The 19,340-nt window shown below is 36.5% G+C and overlaps 1 protein-coding gene across 3 annotated transcripts in view; it reads left to right on the forward strand.

The window, feature by feature from the left end:
- LOC121735954 (mediator of RNA polymerase II transcription subunit 15-like) overlaps positions 1–16,316 on the forward strand; it is a 41,210-nt gene extending 24,894 nt beyond the window's left edge. Inside the window, exons 1-4 of one of the 3 annotated variants that reach the window (XM_042126958.1) lie at positions 10,675–10,938; positions 11,376–12,081; positions 12,552–15,358; positions 15,684–16,316. In XM_042126958.1, coding sequence (XP_041982892.1) covers positions 11,380–12,081; positions 12,552–15,358; positions 15,684–15,786 — 3,612 coding nt within the window. In that variant the 5' untranslated portion in view covers positions 10,675–10,938; positions 11,376–11,379 and the 3' untranslated portion in view covers positions 15,787–16,316. Of the gene's footprint in view, positions 1–8,045; positions 8,083–10,674; positions 10,939–11,375; positions 12,082–12,551; positions 15,359–15,683 lie in introns of those variants that run through there. The other 2 variants (XM_042126960.1, XM_042126959.1) reach the window with 2 other exon arrangements.
- The last annotated feature ends 3,024 nt before the right edge of the window (positions 16,317–19,340 follow it).

A 19,340-nucleotide genomic window follows, 5' to 3' on the forward strand; every position in this document is an offset into this window, starting at 1 on the left:
TGGGAGAGCCATGCTTTGGCACGAATGGGCCGGCTCGACCGGAGAAATACCACGTCCTCACAGAAAACCGGCGTGAAACAGCGCTTCCGCTGTGTTTCGTCGAGTGAGTGAGTTTACCGGAGGCCCAATCCCCTACCCTTTTCCTTTCCCTACCCTCCCCTATTTCCTTCCGTACCCTCCCCCATTCCCTTCCGTACCCTCCCCTATTACCCCTTAAAAGGCCGGCAACGCACCTGCAGCTCTTCTGATGCTGCGAGTGTCCATGGGCGACGGAAGTTGCTTTCCATCAGGTGACCCGTTTGCTCGTTTGCCCCTTTATTTCATAAAAAAAAAAAAAAAAAAAAAAAAACACTGAATATCTCAGTCATCTGGTTGAATCTGCTATTGGGCACAGGTGACACTATTATATATAATGACCTAGCGAGTTCATTGGATGAAACCATTTAATTGAATGACTAAGGCGCTTTGCAGACAACGGGGCGGGGCGGGCCGGTCAATTTCGCCGCGAGCGATAACACAAAGGGAATCCTATATTACCAACGCACAGGGCGGGCAAAAAGTCCGCGCCGCAGGTGACCGTGGGCGCGACCGCGAGGCGAGGCGAGCTCGCCTCGCCGCTGCCATTCCGGTGTGAATCGGCCCTTAATTAAATGGTTTCATTCAATGAACAGTCTAGTGATTCTATCAAAAAGCAGATTCAACTAGAAAACCGTGATATGCACACAGACAGGTGACACAGACATTTCATACGTATTGGACAAAGACAAAACACTGTACAAGTGAAACGCTAACAATGTGGGATTTTTTAATGAATTTAAGGGCTTATGGCCGCGTTAAGAGATTTTGAATGATAGTTTATGAAGAAAACACTGAAAGTGCATGGAAATCATGACAAAATCTTAATTAAATGAATCATTGAATCGTACCGACTACGGCCGTTAGACAATAAAAGCTAGATGCTTATGAATTGAATTCATACTTTAAATATACTTGTGTAATATTATATAAAATATTATGAAAGTGTGTCTGCCTGTTACCTCTGCACGCCCGAACCGCTACACCGATTTTACTGAAATTTGGTATGGAGATACTTTGAGTCCCGGGAAAGGACATAGGATACTTTTTATCCCGGAAAAATGTACGGTTCCCGCGCGATAAACGAATTTTGGCGCAGCGGAGTTGCGGGCGTCATCTAGTCGGAATAAACAGAACTCTATCTATCGCCTCATAGTAAGCGATAGCGCGTAGCTCAATCACAAACATCAATATCAGAAGCTTTTTTAAGCTCCGAAAAAAGCTTCCACGTAAAACTCAAATTGTGTCACAATTAAAATGACAGAAGTAAAATAAAATTAATATTTAAGTACGCGTAACCACATGTTTAAAAGCGATTTTTCATAATGAAAGTCGCAACAGTTGCCAAGTTGGCCGCAACCGACAACACAGGAAATGATGATGCTCTCGTTTAATCCAAACATTTATGAGATCATACATTCCCCGATTCATAAATGTTTCCAAAGTAAAATGTTTGTTATTCAATTTTTTGAAATAATATTTCAAACACTTTGGTTTGCGCTGGGTTTATTTATTTAAAGTTTTACAGAGGAATCGTATGATCAGAATGGCTCAGAATTTATTTCCAAAAAATTGTTATAAATATATTCAAGACGGCATACTTAAATATGAAAATTATTGGATTTTAGGCTCAGTTGCTGTTTGTTGTCGATTGAAGAGTATCACGTCACCTATCTACGGAGAATAGACTGAAGACATAGCTATAGAAACACTGACAGATCTTAGGGATAAAGTGACAAACAATCCTTTGCCTCAGCCACTTTAATAAGGGGGCAAACGAGTAAACGGGTCACCTGATGGAAAGCAACTTCCGTCGCCAATGGACACTCGCAGCATCAGAAGAGCTGCAAGTGCGTTGCCAGCCTTTTAAGAGGGAATAGGGTAATAGGGGAGGGTAGGGAAGGGAAGGGAATAGGGGAGGGTAGAGAAGGGAATAGGGTAGGGGATTTTGCCTCCGGTAAACTCACTCACTCGGCGAAACACAGCGCAAGCGCTGTTTCACGCCGGTTTTCTGTGAGAACGTGGTATTTCTCCGGTCGAGCCGGCCCATTCGTGCCGAAGCATGGCTCTCCCACGTTTAATATTCCACTGGAGAAAGAAATTCATGATGACCATGCTAAACGTGTAATGTTACTGTTTTGCACTGAAATTGCAGCCGTTTAGAAGATTGCCCAATGGGTAAAAGTGCATTTTTCGTTAAAATTTATGAAGTGTTGACCGGTTATTTGGTTGAATGGCAGTCATAGCGCACTCTTAGGTGCTCACTCTAAAATAAAGACCTAATCTATCAACCGGCAGCAAATAATTCTTCACTAGTGTTGTGCTAGTGATGGATTGTACTAGCATTTAGTAAACATTAGGCGACATTGACAGCTGCGCCTATTTGCGTAACGGCCAACAAATAAAACCCAAGGTTTACTGCCAACATGGTTTATCGTTTGGCCGCTTTCCGGGATTTCAACCGTTTTTCAGATTTACCGAGCCGATACGCGGATTTTTCATCGATAATGGTTTTGCCAAATCTCTAAAATATGTTTCGCCATTATTAAATACCGAGTAGACACAGAGTTAGTTAATTTGTCCTTACTATCCGCAGACCGCAAGTACTCATAAATACGAATCAAACGAGCCCGAACTCGATGGGGTTATGTGGTTTTATTATGGAGTTCCTATGGTCACCTTTCAGCTCCAACATCGCTTATCAGATCTGCTCCACGTCATTATAATACAGCATTGTCACGCGATTAACATTTTCGTGCAAGGCTCAGTCGGAAACCGGAAAGTGGACCAAATACAACTTGCAAGATTTGATTAATCAATCAATCCTCAATGGAATAAATCGGAGGGGAACACGGTTGATAGACTCTTATGGGGATTCATTCATATTATGATATTTAAAGGGGATTATGAAAGATTCGTTACGTCGGGGATGGCGCAATATTAGGGTACGTATTGGATACGTATGTACTCGGTAGGTGAAAGTATAATATATAAAAACTTCTAAAACGTAACAATTGATGTACTTCTCGTTGATGATGATGGGTATATCTTAAAACATCCATACGAGATACGCCCAACCACATTTCACACGAACTTACTGGCAATATGAGGCGAAAATCAGACTCGAGCAGCGCTGAAAATTTATTCAACATCCCGATCAGAAGCCGGGCTGCGTTACACTAGTTTGAGCCAGGGTTGCCACAAACAAGATTTTTTTTTATTTAATTTCTCGTGCGTGGCTTATATCATTGTGATGATTACTCTATTAGGCACGCAAAAGAGTAAATAAAGTGAGAGCATAATCCCTTTCACCAATGGGCAGTTCTTTGTATGTCGTCGTGCGTCTTTTCTAATATGTCAATCAAAGACTAGCAGACCTTTGACTTATTATTATTATTGATTTAAAGGAATATTAGTGAGAGGGTTAACGTTTACATTTTTTTATTAAGTAATATGACTAGTGATTGGACAGTACTAGTCATTGGACAGAACACAAAAACACTATATTTATTAAGGTTGCTTTAAAAACTACCTATTTTTCTTTAAACTTAGGCGTTCTATTACTTTAAAAACAGGCAGTTTTGAAAGCAACCTTAATAAATATTGTGTTTTTGTGCTTTTTCCAGAAACTGATACTGTCCAATCACTAGTCATTTACCCTATAAATAAATTAGTCCTAAGAATTTATTGATCACAGGTTGATCGCTAATAATTTATGTCTGTGAAACAAGTCTTGTCAACAAACAAATTACATACCTTTTGGATTATTTTGTAGTTCTATATTTGTTAATGTCAACAAGTGATTACTCACGCAACACGTGTATCTAATAAACTCCGGGAAACGTACAATGAACAAGATAAGTAATTTAAAGTTAAAACATTAATTCCATCTTCCGGAAAGGAACATAACCTAAATGTAGTAAGGTAACTTGTGTTAATTTTGTACTAACATAGAATTTGATCCATAGGCAAATGGCGGGCATATGTAATTTGGTCGGATTATATCAAACGCAGCCGACAGATCACGATTAACATTGCAGGGACCAAATGACGTAGGTCTACTATTTGCCTACGAACCAATTTTTCGATGGTACGTCGCAAAAACTGTTAGGTGAGTAAATCCGTCCCATTCCCGTCCTATTCAATGTTAAAATGCTAATATCCCTTTGTTTTTTCTTACTAAGCAAAACTTTGACAAATCAGTGTGATTCATGCGTGATGCGAGCTATCAATTAAAAATACAGTCGTAGTTTCCAAATAAGTTCAGGTCCAATTTAAATTAAAATAATGTGGCAAGTGACAGCCCTATGCAGACAGTATGCGACGTCTATCGGAATCTCGGCGTATGAACTTATCTGCGAATTTGCCTTTCAATATGCGATTTTACACCGCACTGGGCCTCTACAGCGGTAACGGTGGAACAATAACGTAGGAGCTTCTTACATTGCACAAAGATTTATCTCACACTAGATGACGCCCGCAACTCCGTTGCAACAAAATTTGCTTGTCGCAGTTGAACCGTACATATTTCAGGGATAAAAAGTGTCTTATGTCCTTTCCTGGGACTCGAGTGTCCACATACCAAATTTCCGAAAAATCGGTTCGTTTGGGCGTGAAGAGGTATTACAGACAACAGACACACTTTCGCATTTATCATATTAGTATGGAGGACAATGGTAAGTATATCTTCAATTCAGACGTAATTTACAGAAGCTAACACTTCTTTCTGTAGCTCTATAATTTGTGCTTGACATAATTTTGAAACGTAATTTGGTCGGGTTTTGTCTAGATAACGACCTCAGAATAACGACTAACAAACAATTGACATAACCTTAAAATTGATAAAAATACAAAATATATAGTGGAAAAAGTGCATGTAAAATGTGTTTTTATAAAATATGCAACATGAATTTCCACTAAGAATCTACAGAACAATCAATTATTACATAATCTGACCAAATAACATAGACTGTGCGCTATCTGCCTATAGAGGCCCATTCATGGGCCCTTTATGACTTAATTTTGTCATAGTACATAATGCATTCCATTTACGAATAAAAAAAACAAGTACAATGCTGATTGCATGCTCTTCACATGGTTTCATTATGATGGCCCAACCGGTTAACCTTAAGTAGGCCATACGATGATATACGTTTGAAGTCGTAAATAAAATTAATAAAATCATACGAACATGGTACAACACCATTAGGTCGGGTTATGCAAACAATAAAGCAATTTTTACTCCCGCCAACATAAATATCATATGAATTAGGCAGATCTCCAACTGGATTCACCATAGACTATAGAATGTGTAGATATGAATTTATTGTGACTTAATATTAGAATTTATATATTTTTATTAATTTAGTATAAGTGGACATGCTGCAAAAATTGTATATTTTACTGCGATAAAATAATAATACGACATTATTATTATACATTTCATAATTCAGAATTATATAGATTTTTTTAAGTCATCAAACGTGTTCTGCTATATACTAATTTATTATGTAGAGGAGTACACAAAAATTCGTATTTATATTAATAATAAAAAATAAACATGTAACCAATATAATTATTATCAATATAGTACTTGACCGACTTTTATGAAATTTCGTTAAGGTGTAGAGGAGGCGACTGGAAAGAACAGAGGCTACTTTTTTAGGAAAATGTACAGTTACTAGATGCTGGTAGAAACATATTATAAGCCGCGAAAAAAGCTAATATTCCATCAAAGTTAACGCTTTGCTGATTTTGACCGATATTAAATTCTTTCCACACAGTATCCAATTTCATTAGGACATATCTAAAATTATACAAATCTGTAGGTTCAACCATTAACCTAATTCATGTTATCATAGACTTATGGCCCAAACGGACAAATGTCCTAATAAACTATCTTCCAAAGGAAATAAAATTTCTATTAACCTCATACATTCAATTAGAGTATGTAGAGCAAATTATCCGACCGAGATAAAGCTTCCGACTTTGTTCTATAAGACTAATTGATTCGGAGACCTACGTTATTTGGTGGGGTTATGTTAAAACAGATCTTACATAGCATAATAATTATGTATCTGAATTCTGATAGTTTCTTAAGTGGTTTCTTTTATGCGTCATATTATCTTCATCAATCCATACGAATATTATAAATGCGAAAGTGTGTCTGTCTGTCTATTTGTCTGTCTGTCAGTTACCTCTTCACGCCAAAATCACTGAACCGATTTTGCTGTTTGGTATGGAAATACTTTGAGTCCTGAGAAAAATTTACGGTTCCCGCCCGATAGACGAATTTTGCTCCGTGGCGGGCACCATCTAACTAGTTATCTATAACTGTTCGGCCGGGTACATTTCCCTAGATCCTAGTATTTAGATGTAGCTATTAATATGAGCATTATATGCAAATGAACATACAACATAGTGTATGTCGGTCCGTGCCAAATCGCGAGCCCGTTTACGACGGTCGGTACAAAAATAACCCACGTGATGTACGGTTTATAGAGGATTACGAGACTTATACACATAAACTGTGGTTCAAATTGTGTATATTGAATCTCGTACAAATTGTGTATAATGAATAGTACCTGGATGACCGAGCTTTGCTCGGTATAGCAGACACTCATTGACTTCGTGTTACTTAATAACGCCATCTGCTGGTCGTTAAAACAATTAGTTGCTAACAAAATAGTATTATTATTCGCCAATAGATGTCAGGGAGAGTCATATTTTTCAGTTTATCGATTATCGATAAAACACGAATAAAAAGATATAATAATGCACGACTCTGTAACGTTACATTACAAGCGAAGCTCCCGGTTAAGGAGCCTCTTAATACAAAAAAAAATCTTTATTAATTACAGTATCTTTTCATAACCATTTACGAAATTATCATTTCCATGATTTTTAAAACCTCTAAAATTGACTCCTTTTTAATTACTCTTTCAATAAAAAAGCGCATCAAAATTCTATATACTTATATATACAAGAATTGCTCGTTTAAAGATATAAGATTTATGATTTTGCATAAAGAAAGTCATATTTAAAAGTATCACTGCAAAAACAAAGTTCTTTTTCGCTTACTGTCGCGATATTATCTTTAAAAGTACGCAACAAATTTTGATGCGCTTTTTTATTGAAATAGTAATTCAAAAGGAGTCAATTTTAGAGGTTTTAAAAATCATGGAAATGATAATTTCGTAAATGGTTATGATAAGATACTGTAATTAATAAAGATTTTTTTTTATTAAGAGGCTTCCTAACCGGGAGCTTTGCTTGTAATGTAACGTTACAGAGTCGTGCATTACAACGTGCACCTTGTAATGATACAAAACCGAGCATCACAATGGGCACCTTGTAATGATACAGTGTGTAATATCTTGATACAACAATCAACTAGGTATGGAAAGTTCAAAGTCGAATGTTACATTACACGCGAATGCTCGTCAGTCAGGGAGGTAGTATTGTAATGTAATGCTTAAAGTCAAATCTTTAATGTTACATTACACGTGTAATGTAATGCTCAAAAACGAATCTATAATGTTACATTCCAAGTGAATGCTCGCGGTAAGGACACCTTTATACAATAATATCTATTGAATGACGATGTTCACCACCGCTTATGGAACTAGCTTAAGAAAGACGTTATAACTTATATAGTTACACAATGTCTTGTCCGCGTCTGACACGTTACAAAAGCTTTACAGGCAAGGTCGACCTCAGTCTTAACACCTCGTTATGTCATGTCAATGTTAGTTGTGATCTTTCGGCTGGACTTGACATAGACTTGACATGAACAATAAAATAAAAAATTCTAACATAATTTTATTTAAAAAATTAATAATAATTAATTTGTAATAGAGAAATCTGACATAAAAAGTTATTAAAGCTTCATCCTGGGGAATATCCTTTTAATTTAAAATATAATTTTACAACCTGATAGTATAAAATTATAAATAAGGTATTTTTGTTGTTTGCAGAATGTCGTCAGCAGAGTCAGCGGAACTGACAGTGAGTAAATTAAACCTTGCTTCGTGTACACTCGGCTTTAAATATTAACCCTCCGTGACATTCAATGATAACTTATTTTCGGTTCAGTGAAGAGTTTAACAGTATAGTCCAGTCCAATTAGGCTTAAATTAGGTAGGAACCTCGGAATTCGAGATACCCAGCTGTAAGTCAGTAAATATTTGTATATTGGCACCTTAAATGTTGTCTCAAACCTACATATTATGGTAGAGTGTGCGCAACTATTAAATTTCAAGGTCAAAAGATCACAAAAATCGGTTTTTGCACTTTTTTTTGTATATATTTCATTTCCTACGGGTTTTTTTGCTATTTGTATTTATTACCATAATGTAGAATACAAAATTATAAAATTTGTTCATACGGTGAACCGTTGTGACCTTTTGACCTTGAAATTTAATAGTTTTTTTTTTTTAGAATTTACTAAGGGTCGGTTGCACTAATTTACTTTAACTATAACTTTAACCACAACAAAATGTCAAATGAACTGTCAAATCCCAAGTAGAAATCCATGATGGACGCCATATTTGACAATAACCTATAACTACGCCTCTGGTGCAAGTTGCAACCCACCCTAAATGTTTAAGCTTTTCATTCCGTCGACTGTACATTTTTTATGCAAAGAAAAAGCGCGATAAAGTAGGCTTTGAATTATGATCCATCGTCTCTTATCGTCGCTTCAATTCTGAAGTGAAAAATGTGTTTAGATAATCTGTACCTCCTGTACAAACAAACAGACTGGCGGCTTTTGATATATCGTTCTATTACAGCCGAGTCAACCTTTGGGTAAGCCTTGACGTAGGTTCTGCCTGATTTGTAACTATAGTAAATTGATTTTATTGAGTACATAAGCCCACTGAATAATTTTCAGGAAAATCTGAATTCTTTACCATTGTTTATTTTAGCCCGATTTATGTGCGTCTGCCCGAACGCGCGGTTCGGCGGCAACAACGCCGAACGCATATTATTATAACCCCAGTTTAAAAAAAATCGGCCATGTGCGAGTCAGACTCGCGCACGAAGGGTTCCGTACCGTTATCTATAACGGTACGGAACCCTTCGTGCGCGAGTCGTCGCTCTAGCGAAAGTAGGAAAAAAATAGTGTTTTTTGTATGTGAGCCCCTTTATTATTTATTTTATTTAAGTTTTATTATTAAAGTACATATTATATTTAAGAATTTTGTCAAAATTTTAGTGTCTACATGTTGCCATTATGGATTACGAGCCAAAAAGGCCAAAACAACACGTTTGTTGTATGGCAGCCCCCCCTCAAATATTATTTTTATTTTGTTTTTAGTATTTTTTGTTATAGCGGCACCAAAAATACACAATCTGTGAAAATTTCAGAAGTCTAGCTATAGCGGTTCTTGAAATGAGATACAGCCTGGAGACAGACAGACAGACAGACAGACAGACGGACAGACAGAAACAGACAGACGGACAGACAGACGGACAGACAGACGGACAGACAGACGGACAGACAGGCGGACAGACAGACGGACAGACAGACGGACAGACAGACGGACAGACAGACGGACAGACAGACGGACAGACAGACGGACAGACAGACGGACATACAGACGGACAGACAGACGGACAGAAAGACAGACAGACAGACGGACAGACAGACGGACAGACAGACGGACAGACAGACGGACAGACAGACGGACAGACAGACGGACAGACAGACGGACAGACAGACGGACAGACATACGGATAGACAGACGGACAGGCATCGAAGTCTCAGTAATAGGGTCTCGTTTTTACCCTTTGAATACGGAACCTTAAAAATAACTAATTAACGAGCAATTATATTAAGCGTGTTTTAATATTATGTATCAAAATGACGCATATTTCTTAATCGTATTTTTTATTACTATAGCTATGGGCAAAGAAATCAACAACTTAATAATAATATTATACAGACTAACAACAAAGCCATATTGTACGCTATAGAAATGGTTGCATATAGAGACATCAAAGAAAATTAATTACAAAGAGAACAAAATAATTTACGCCCGACAAATTCTTTCATGTACCTCCTAATTATATTATTAATAATATATTTAATTAACTTTCACATTAAATAAAACGAAAGAAAATTGACTCAAATATACTAATTAATTATTATTTTTGATAATTCAATATTTAAATAATAAAGAGCATAATATAACATAAAAAAATAATTAAAAAAGGAAAAAATTATTTTTCGAATAGAACCTAATTGTCTTTTTTCTTTTAATATGACTTTCATGCTAAAGTAAAATACAAAAAAAAAATATATAATGAGACTATAGCAATAAATTATAGATTAAATATGTACAGAACTTGGCTGCAGAGAAATAAATAACAAAATATTATGCACTGAAACAATATTTTCGTAATGATGTATTACTCGCCAAAAGTCGTCGATGTTAACAAACATGCTTGTTTGACATCAATAATGCACACAAAGTATGTATGCAAGTGTACATGCCAAAATGCTATACCGCATACAATGCAAGTGTACAAACACAAATTCAAAACTGTCGTAAAAATGCAGACAAACAACAGAAAAATGAACATAATGAATCTGTCGGAAGTAGTGACGATTCGCCCAAGACAAATTATAGACAAGGCGGCCGCTATTGGGGACGTACAGAAATACATGGCGAAACGGGCAGACGGTAGGCGGCAGGCGCGGGCGCCGACCGGCCACACAAACTAAAATTACCCGCCGGGGATCGAGTGACGTGACAACAGTGATCTATTAGTTGGTGATGTGTCGAAATGTTCAAGTGATTTCCAACAAAATGCGCCAGAACTGAAGGTGCAAGGAAGCGATTTATAGCTGAAGTCCTCGTGAGTATTATTTTTTCGCGTTCTTGACATGCTGCCAAGTCGGAGATTATGAGGAATTATGTTGCTGGAATTTACTGTGATTCCAGCGGGCGTGGAACGAATTTAAAACGTTTGATGTTCGAAAAGTTGGATCGTGCATCAAACTTTTATGTAATGTAATTATTCTGTAGTTACATACGAGAAATGATATAGCTGCATGGCTACATGACGTGATGATATGTGTTCAAAGGACATTATGTACTTTTAATATGCCATGTTCTGAAAAACCAAATCATGTTTAGTTGTTTTCTGCTCATATAAAATAATTGACTCCGTAAACCAATTCCTAAGACGTTTATTGCGTCTAAGTATCAAATTTAATTACCATCTTGTCTTATGTTTGTCTCAGACTGTATATTCAGAATTGCGTTGAAATAGAGATTTTATGATTCTTTCAGCAAAATGAATCCACCGCCAGCTTTGTTCAGCGCTATGGGTAGGGAGCGAAAGCCTTTCACCTATACGCCAGGAGGGCTCGATCTTTCAGAAATCAAATCTGAACGTATGGCACAAAGACTGATGAGGAATGCAATGAATCAAGGAGTGCCGGAAACGCCAGCAAATTCCTTAAAGTCTCCACCGGCTACAGGAATTCCGACAGCTATTCCAAACTTCAATTGTTTACCAGTGCAAGTGTTTCCTTCATTTCAACTTCCAGCCAATCCAAAGTCCTTACTTAGGACAAGAAGTAACCCGGATGGATCAAGAGAAACGCAAAAACCATATCGTCCAATCAATGAAAATATAGAATCAAATGTAAACAAACATGATATTAATAGATTCAGTTATCCAAATGGCCATGAAAGATTTGAGACAAATTCCATGCATCCAAAACAAAATACAGCTGACAATTATTGCACTTTACCAAAGACAAACTTGAATAGTATATGTAAAGATGCAATAATATACGAGAAGCCATATACATTTGAAAACAATGATTGTGACATAAAAGACACTGTACAACAAGAGAGTAATATACTAGCATTTAGAAATGGTGAAAATATAAAAAGTGATTTAATTGATTATAATACAATCAATAGTGAACAAAATGCAAACAAAGAAGAAAATAATTTCGGTGACACCTCTGAAAATGAAAAACAACAGGTCTATAAAAATTTATTAACCCCTTACTATTTGTTAAATGAATTTCGTTTATGAATTTGTTACGGCTAGAGCGTGGCCAGGTTTAGTTTTAGCTGGAATAAGGTGTAATTTTATAATTTAATATACATATTTAGGTTAAATTTAGTATAAGCCTATAGTTTTCGGGTGACCTATAATTATTATTTAGCTATAACTATAGATGGTATCATCCAGTCCGACCAAACTCTTGTGGCTAATACTAGTTTTAACCAATATTTTGCCAGCTACAACTTGATCGAATCCATCCTTGGTGGCCATTGAAATGTCTACTAACCTATATAAGTCTCCTTTACAGAAAACCTAAACTAAAATGAATAATAAATTAAAACCATTGTTAACTGTGTTTATAAAAAAATCCATAACAAAATAACTTATTTAAAACCTTTTTTATAATTTATTTGCATTAATTTAGATTTATATTTTATTTTCAGGAGGAGACAACAGTAACTAAATCCAGCACAAAAACAGAAAATGAGGTACACAGCCAAAATGGAGACACGGAAACCGCTATTGTAGTGAAATTGCCTACCAAGAAATCTGCAGCCAAAACAGAAACAAAAGTTGAAGTTGTACAAAAAACTTTACCAGATGGTTCTGTACAAGAAATAAAAACTACAACTACGCGAACAACAGTTGACGGAAAGACAGAAATTGCAACAAAAACTGAGACAAAAACAATTTCAAAGGAAGAGACTGATGAGGAAACTTACGAAGAAGAAGAAGAAGAAATCGAAGATGAAAAAAAATCAACAACAGAAAACGAAACTGTAGTTAAAGAAACAACAAAACAAAATGGAGAAATTATCAAACAAGAAGAAAAATCTGAAACAAGTACCACTACTACCAAAAAAGTAGTAGTAATACAATCCGATGCCCAAGAATCTGAAGAAGAAGCTGAAGAAGTTGAAGAAGAGGAAGAAGTTGAAGAAGAAGAGGAAGAAGTTGATCAAAACGTAGAAGAAGTTGTTGTTATTAAGAAACAGGATACTACAAAGAGTGTGTCTGACGATTCTGAAGAGAAAGAAAGTAAAAAAGAAGAGGTTCAAAATGAAGTAGATAATCAGTCAGAAGAAGAGTGTGAAGTTGAGGAAGAGGACCAGAAAGTTAATGACATCGAGTTAAAGGATAAACATTTGTCTGGAGAGGAAGATGAAGAAGAAGAAAAGGACGAAAACGAGGGAAAATGTGAAAATGCCGAAGTTGAAAATGTTGAGGAGGAAAATAAAGAACCAGCCAATTCTAGCGATGATATAAATAAAGAGGTTACGGACACAGCTGATCAAAATACAACCACTACCACTTCCAGTAATAATGTGGAAGAAACAGTAAAAATTGAGACAAAGTCAGAAGAAATAATTATTCCCATTAAGACTGAATCCAAACCAATACGCACTGAAGTACTAAGAGAACCTAATGTCCCACTAGAAAAAGTTGAGGAAGTAGATATTAAACCAATTGGTGCCCCTGCACAAGAAATAATAACAAAATCCACTAAAGAAATTATTTCCACTACAACTGACAATCCCTCAGCACATAGTACTGAAACTAAGTATAATGTAATAGAAAATATTGTAACTGTTAACCGAACAACTAAAACATTAGACCAGGCTTATGAGCTACCTGGAGAATATACAATCCCAGTCGTAAAAACTTCTCTTATTCCTGAACGTTCTGGAATTTTGCCACCACCGCCTCCAATATTCAACAGAACATACCAAACTAGTTATTCCAAAGAACCAACAACAGAAAGGCGCCATAGTTTGCTGTTAGAAAGACTTAGCGTGGAACGTCAACTGCCTACTTCAAATATTTACCAAACTGATAATACTTATACCAACCATACCTATGACGCTGGGCAACTGGGTGGTGAGCCACAGTCGGAAATCGTTATCGAAAACAATGTAAAACCGAGTATGGTAAACAAAAATCAACAATGGTATTCAAGAAAGGATAGCTACGATTACGCTACAACTGGAAGCTCAATACCAAGCCAACAATGGAATCAACCCCAAACACAACCAAAACCACAGACACCAACTCAGTATCAACCTCAACCTCAATACCAATCTCAACCGCAATCACAGTTTCAATCTCAACCGCAGTATCAACCACAATCACAGGCACAGTACCACTCACAATACGAGTATACACCTCAAGGTCAAAGTTACCATCAGTCTATTAATCAACAAACACAGTATTCACCTCAGCCTCAATCACAACCTGCATTTAACGACACTTACAAGTCATCCGTTCAAAACAATTACAGCCAAAACACCTACTCATCTTACACTCCTAAGCCAAGCTGGGTTAATAGCACCGTAGATCCTAAGCCTACATCACTATCAAATCAGTATTCATATGACTCAGAATCGTATCAAAAGTCAACACAAAATCAAAACTCCTACGTACCACCTCCTTGGGAGCAAGATTCTGGTTACCCTAATAACTTCAGTCAGAACACTTATCAGCCCCAAACTCCAACAACACCTCTTCCTAAGCCAACACCATCATGGAAAGCACCGACCAATAAGTTTTCAAAGCCCAAAACGTCGTACGTACCACCTGCACCTAATCAATCGTTCGTAAAGCCAGTATCCGCCACTGATCCCCCCAAAATATCTGGTCGTAAAACATATTACAGCGAATATGAAAGACGGTACATCACCGTGCCGGAATCGACTTATATCCCTACTGAAACCAAGTTCCAAGCTCAGCCTGATGCTTCCCCCAAATACTATTACGATCAGAATGAGCCCACAGAAACCGTAGAACCACAATGGCGTAAGGAATTGAGAGAGTTCACTGAGAAAACTCAAACTAGCTCACACACCACAGAGACGTCCGTTCGTCCTCCTTGGGAGGAGGATCCGAAATATGTGACTTCCTCCGAACAGACAAACACGAGGACTTGGAGCCAAACATTGAGGCCGCGTTCCTTCAGGGAAAGAAGTATTGAATCTGACTACACAACAACAACAGCAAAGGAATGGTCGAAATCTAACAGCCTGGGCCGCGGCAGACCTCAAAGCTCCTACGTGAACAACTTGAAGAGGATCCCGGAAAGAACCAGGGGAGTTTCCGTAGACAGATACAATCCAAATGTGTACCAGTCTCCAATTATGGGAGAGCATCCGCCAGTCCAGAGCCAGACCTTGGACCCAACGATTCACCCCAAGCCTCACTACCAACACAACCCGAATGTACCAGCATACCATAACCGTGCTTCTGCTGAACCTAGGTATGTATTTTTCAAATTTGATTTTGTTCGAATAAATTAGAAATATAGGCAAATTAATGTGTATTATGAACTTTGATGAATCTTAACTATGTGGCCTAATAAGGTAATAACTGGTTGTTAATTAGACTTTTAAGTAAGAACTTAAAAGTCTAATTAACTACCAGTTATTATCTCAAGAAGTAAATAATTTTGTCTATAACCATTTTCGACCCCATTCATATTATATTTTGTTTATTTAGCGGTTGCCCAAATGGGCCGTCTATATTAGTTCATACATAACATTGCTATTCATAGAGACGCTCTATATATAATAATGTGTTTCCAGAGAGCAACCAGCGTACAGACAGCCGAAATGGGACTCGCACGCCCCGCCAGTCCAGTCCAGGTCCTTCAAATACCTCCAATGGATCACAGGAACCGAAGATTAGACGAAATCGAAATTTTAATCTCGAAAATTGGCAATCTATTAATTTAATGTGATATTCTACTTACTAACCTAGTCAATGTTGTTCTCTCTAGTCGCAGCATACTGATGCATTTCTGTTACATTTTTATTACGTAGTTTATTTTTAACTCTATTATCACTCAAGGTCGTAATAAAGTCGTTTTGAATTTGGAATTCAATATTGTTTTTTCTTAACTGCCAGTTGTAAATATTATGACGGGAGGATCGAAATTCAAATTTGGACCTGATTTTGAGTGATGCAACCTCTTTTCGTTTATTGTATCAAGTGTAGTGTGGATCATAACGTGTTTTTGTCATGAAAACATTTTTTATGTTCACATCTCTACCCGTTAGTTTTAGTTCTAAACATAATAATATTCTTATTAACATGTCAATACTTATACATATAGATAGAGTTTATTCCGAAATACACTCCAGCGATTAAGTAAGAAATTATTATACCATATTTATTTATATCAATTATACAAAATATAATAACGGGCACACTACACAGTACACACACATTTACACATTACAAAAACACACACAGACGCACTCAAACACACTTTACACTCACACACATTATACACAACAATACACATTTATTACATTGTTATTAATCAATGTTTATTAACTATTATTTATTAATATTGACAAGATAACATAAAACCTATTTCGTGTAAATTAAATTTTATATTTTTGTTGCTCTTAAGCCAAAAACTTCATTTAATTTTAGGAATTAATTTTGCTTCTTGTGAGCTGGTTATTATTTCGGAATATACTCAAGGTGTGATTACATACATACTCATTGTTAATCACACTAAAATCTTGCTTTTGCAGGTCATTTAACTTTTTCATGAAGTTTCATAAAAAGATTTTTGGGCGTACTAAAATGTTATACATATTTGTACATATTAAAATTGCACTGTATACAATTCATCGTTCCTTTTATGTTATTTGTGAAATATTGTTGATTTTTTTATTAATAAAAAATAATAATTACATTGTGAACTTTGTATCGTTTTTACATCTTTATCACTGTTAAAATGCATTTGTACCGTCTGTCTAATAACCCTATACTATAAGAGAAGAGCAGTACATCAATACAGGGGGTATTGATGTTAGATTAAGGAATTTAGTCAGGATCAAATCAAACATTAAACAATACATTTTTGTAGTATTATTAATAGTAACTGTATTAATGTTGGATTAAATAAACAAAATTAAGGTACAGATTTAAGGTACTAATATTATAAATGTAAAAGATTGTCTGTCTGTCTGTTTCCTCTTCATGTCCAAACCGCTAAACCAATTTTGCTGGGCATGGAGATCCTTTTTATCCCGAAAAAATGTACGGTTCCCGTGCGATAAACGAATTTTGGTGCAGCGGAGTTGGGGCCGTCTGATTGTATTTAAAAGACTGAACTTACTATTTGCTCTCGGAAGCTGTGGAAATTGTAAATGCTTGCGACAGAAGTTGCGGGCAACCTTTAGTATGTAAATCTAGTAGTGATGCTCTAACGGCGAACCTTTTAAAAGTTTTTTACACTGACCTCTATAATACACTGGACAGGCTATGCCGTACAAAATGACAGCTACGAGTATTTCTTATGCCGATTTGAAGCGCCGCGGTGAGCGTACTGTGAACTAATTACATAGAAAATGACAACCGCCATTTGCAAAATAGTAGTTCCAAGTACACTCACTTCTGCTTTCACATAGCAATCAGCGCCAATATGGCGACTTTCAAATAGGAACATTTTATTGATAGCGATCGCCTGTCCAGTGAATTATAGAGGTCAGTGGTTTTTCAATAGAATATCGAGTTTGCCCCCGGGCGATATATTAGTGAGTACAAGTCTTGGCAGTTGCCGCGTTTAAATCTCATAAGGGGAGGGATACATAAACACGATACGATGTCGTGAGTTTCTACGACGCGACGTCGTATCGTGTATCGTGGCACGTTACGATGTCGCGATGTAGTTTTTTACCATGCTCCTCGTAGATTCCCAGGACGAGACGTTGCATCGTGAAACGACGCCGCATCGTGGTACGACACGACGTCGTGTCGTGTTTATGTGTCTCGGCACTTAAGCAGAAGCGACGTTGCGTCAAAAGTTTTTATTTAAATTCATTAAAATTTTATATTAAATCATCTTAGATGCAAATTATGCAAATAAAAAAACAGAATGCAAATTGCTAATAACGTAAAAATAAAAAAAAATAAAAAAAATCTCTACAGCCGAACATGAAACCTCCTCCTTTTTGGAAGTCGGTTAAAAAGACAATCCAAACTAAGATTTCACGCAATGAATGATATACTTAGTTCATAATACTTTTTAAGATGAAATTGCAATGTGTGATGACTGATGATAATATTTTTAGGTTCATATTATATTGTCGTATTAATTTTCTATTTTTGTTTTTTATACTCATGATATCAGCTTCCAAAGTAATACCAATTTATTTAAATTCAAGCATACATTCAGCATCTCCTAAGTATTTACAAATTACGTTTATTTGAAACACACGCCAATAGATCGACAATTTTATTTGCCGTTTAATTTTTTTAGGTCAATTTTGAAGTAAGATTCAAGTAAGAAAATAGGATTTTGGTGCTTACTCGGCAAGGTCGTTTGCTCAGGGGATGGCTTTAATACACCTTAACAGTAAGTTACGACGGTCAAGTGGCAAGTAAGAACAAGTTTTCACGGGTTCTCATTCCGGGTTGTAGGGATAGCCGATAGATAAATTTTCTCTTTGGCATGTCTCTGAAAATATTGTGATTCCAACGATTTATTTAGCCACAGCGAAGTGAAAAGCTAGTAATGATTTTGGCGTTTGGGACTTGTGTGTTCTGGTATCAGCGAAAACGTATAAAAAAATCCTTGCTAATAATTATTATACATCCAAAACTATGTCTGTTTGTTACGTCTTCACGCCTTAACAGATGAACCAATTTTACTGAAACTTGATATGTATATTATGCTTTGAGTCCCGGTAAAGGACTTAGGAAGTTTTGAACCCGGTAAAATGTACGGTTCTCGTATTATACGAATTTGGGCGCAACGAAATTGCGGGCGACATCTTTTCGTTTTTATCTGGGGGCACGGCACCTTAGCTATCCTAAACAACTTTTAAGCATCCTTAGTTTCCTGAGCAACCTTTATTCAGCTTTAGCTCTTCGAAACTACCATCAAGCAACCTTAGCTATCTTAAGCAGCCTTTAAGCAACCTTTGCTCTCGTAATCAACCTTCAAGCAGCATTGACTCTCCAACGCAGCCTTAGCTTCTATGTCAAATTTTATACTGTCAACTAATTTTATTTTCAATTTGCAATTTACTGAGACTCTGGAGGATATAGTTGTCGTTGCAGTTCCTGGTGTATCATTAATTAAAAACTATAGTTATTTTCATAATACAGTCCACCTCTCCCGTCGTTATCAAATATGTTTTATTTTGCCTGCAGGAGGCTTTAAGTGTGTCAAATTATTGCACCCGCGATAATGGAATCGTCCTAATTCCAATTTTCACTAT

Source organism: Aricia agestis, chromosome 18 (genome assembly GCF_905147365.1).
Source record: "Aricia agestis chromosome 18, ilAriAges1.1, whole genome shotgun sequence".
NCBI classification, from domain to species: Eukaryota; Metazoa; Arthropoda; class Insecta; order Lepidoptera; family Lycaenidae; genus Aricia; species Aricia agestis.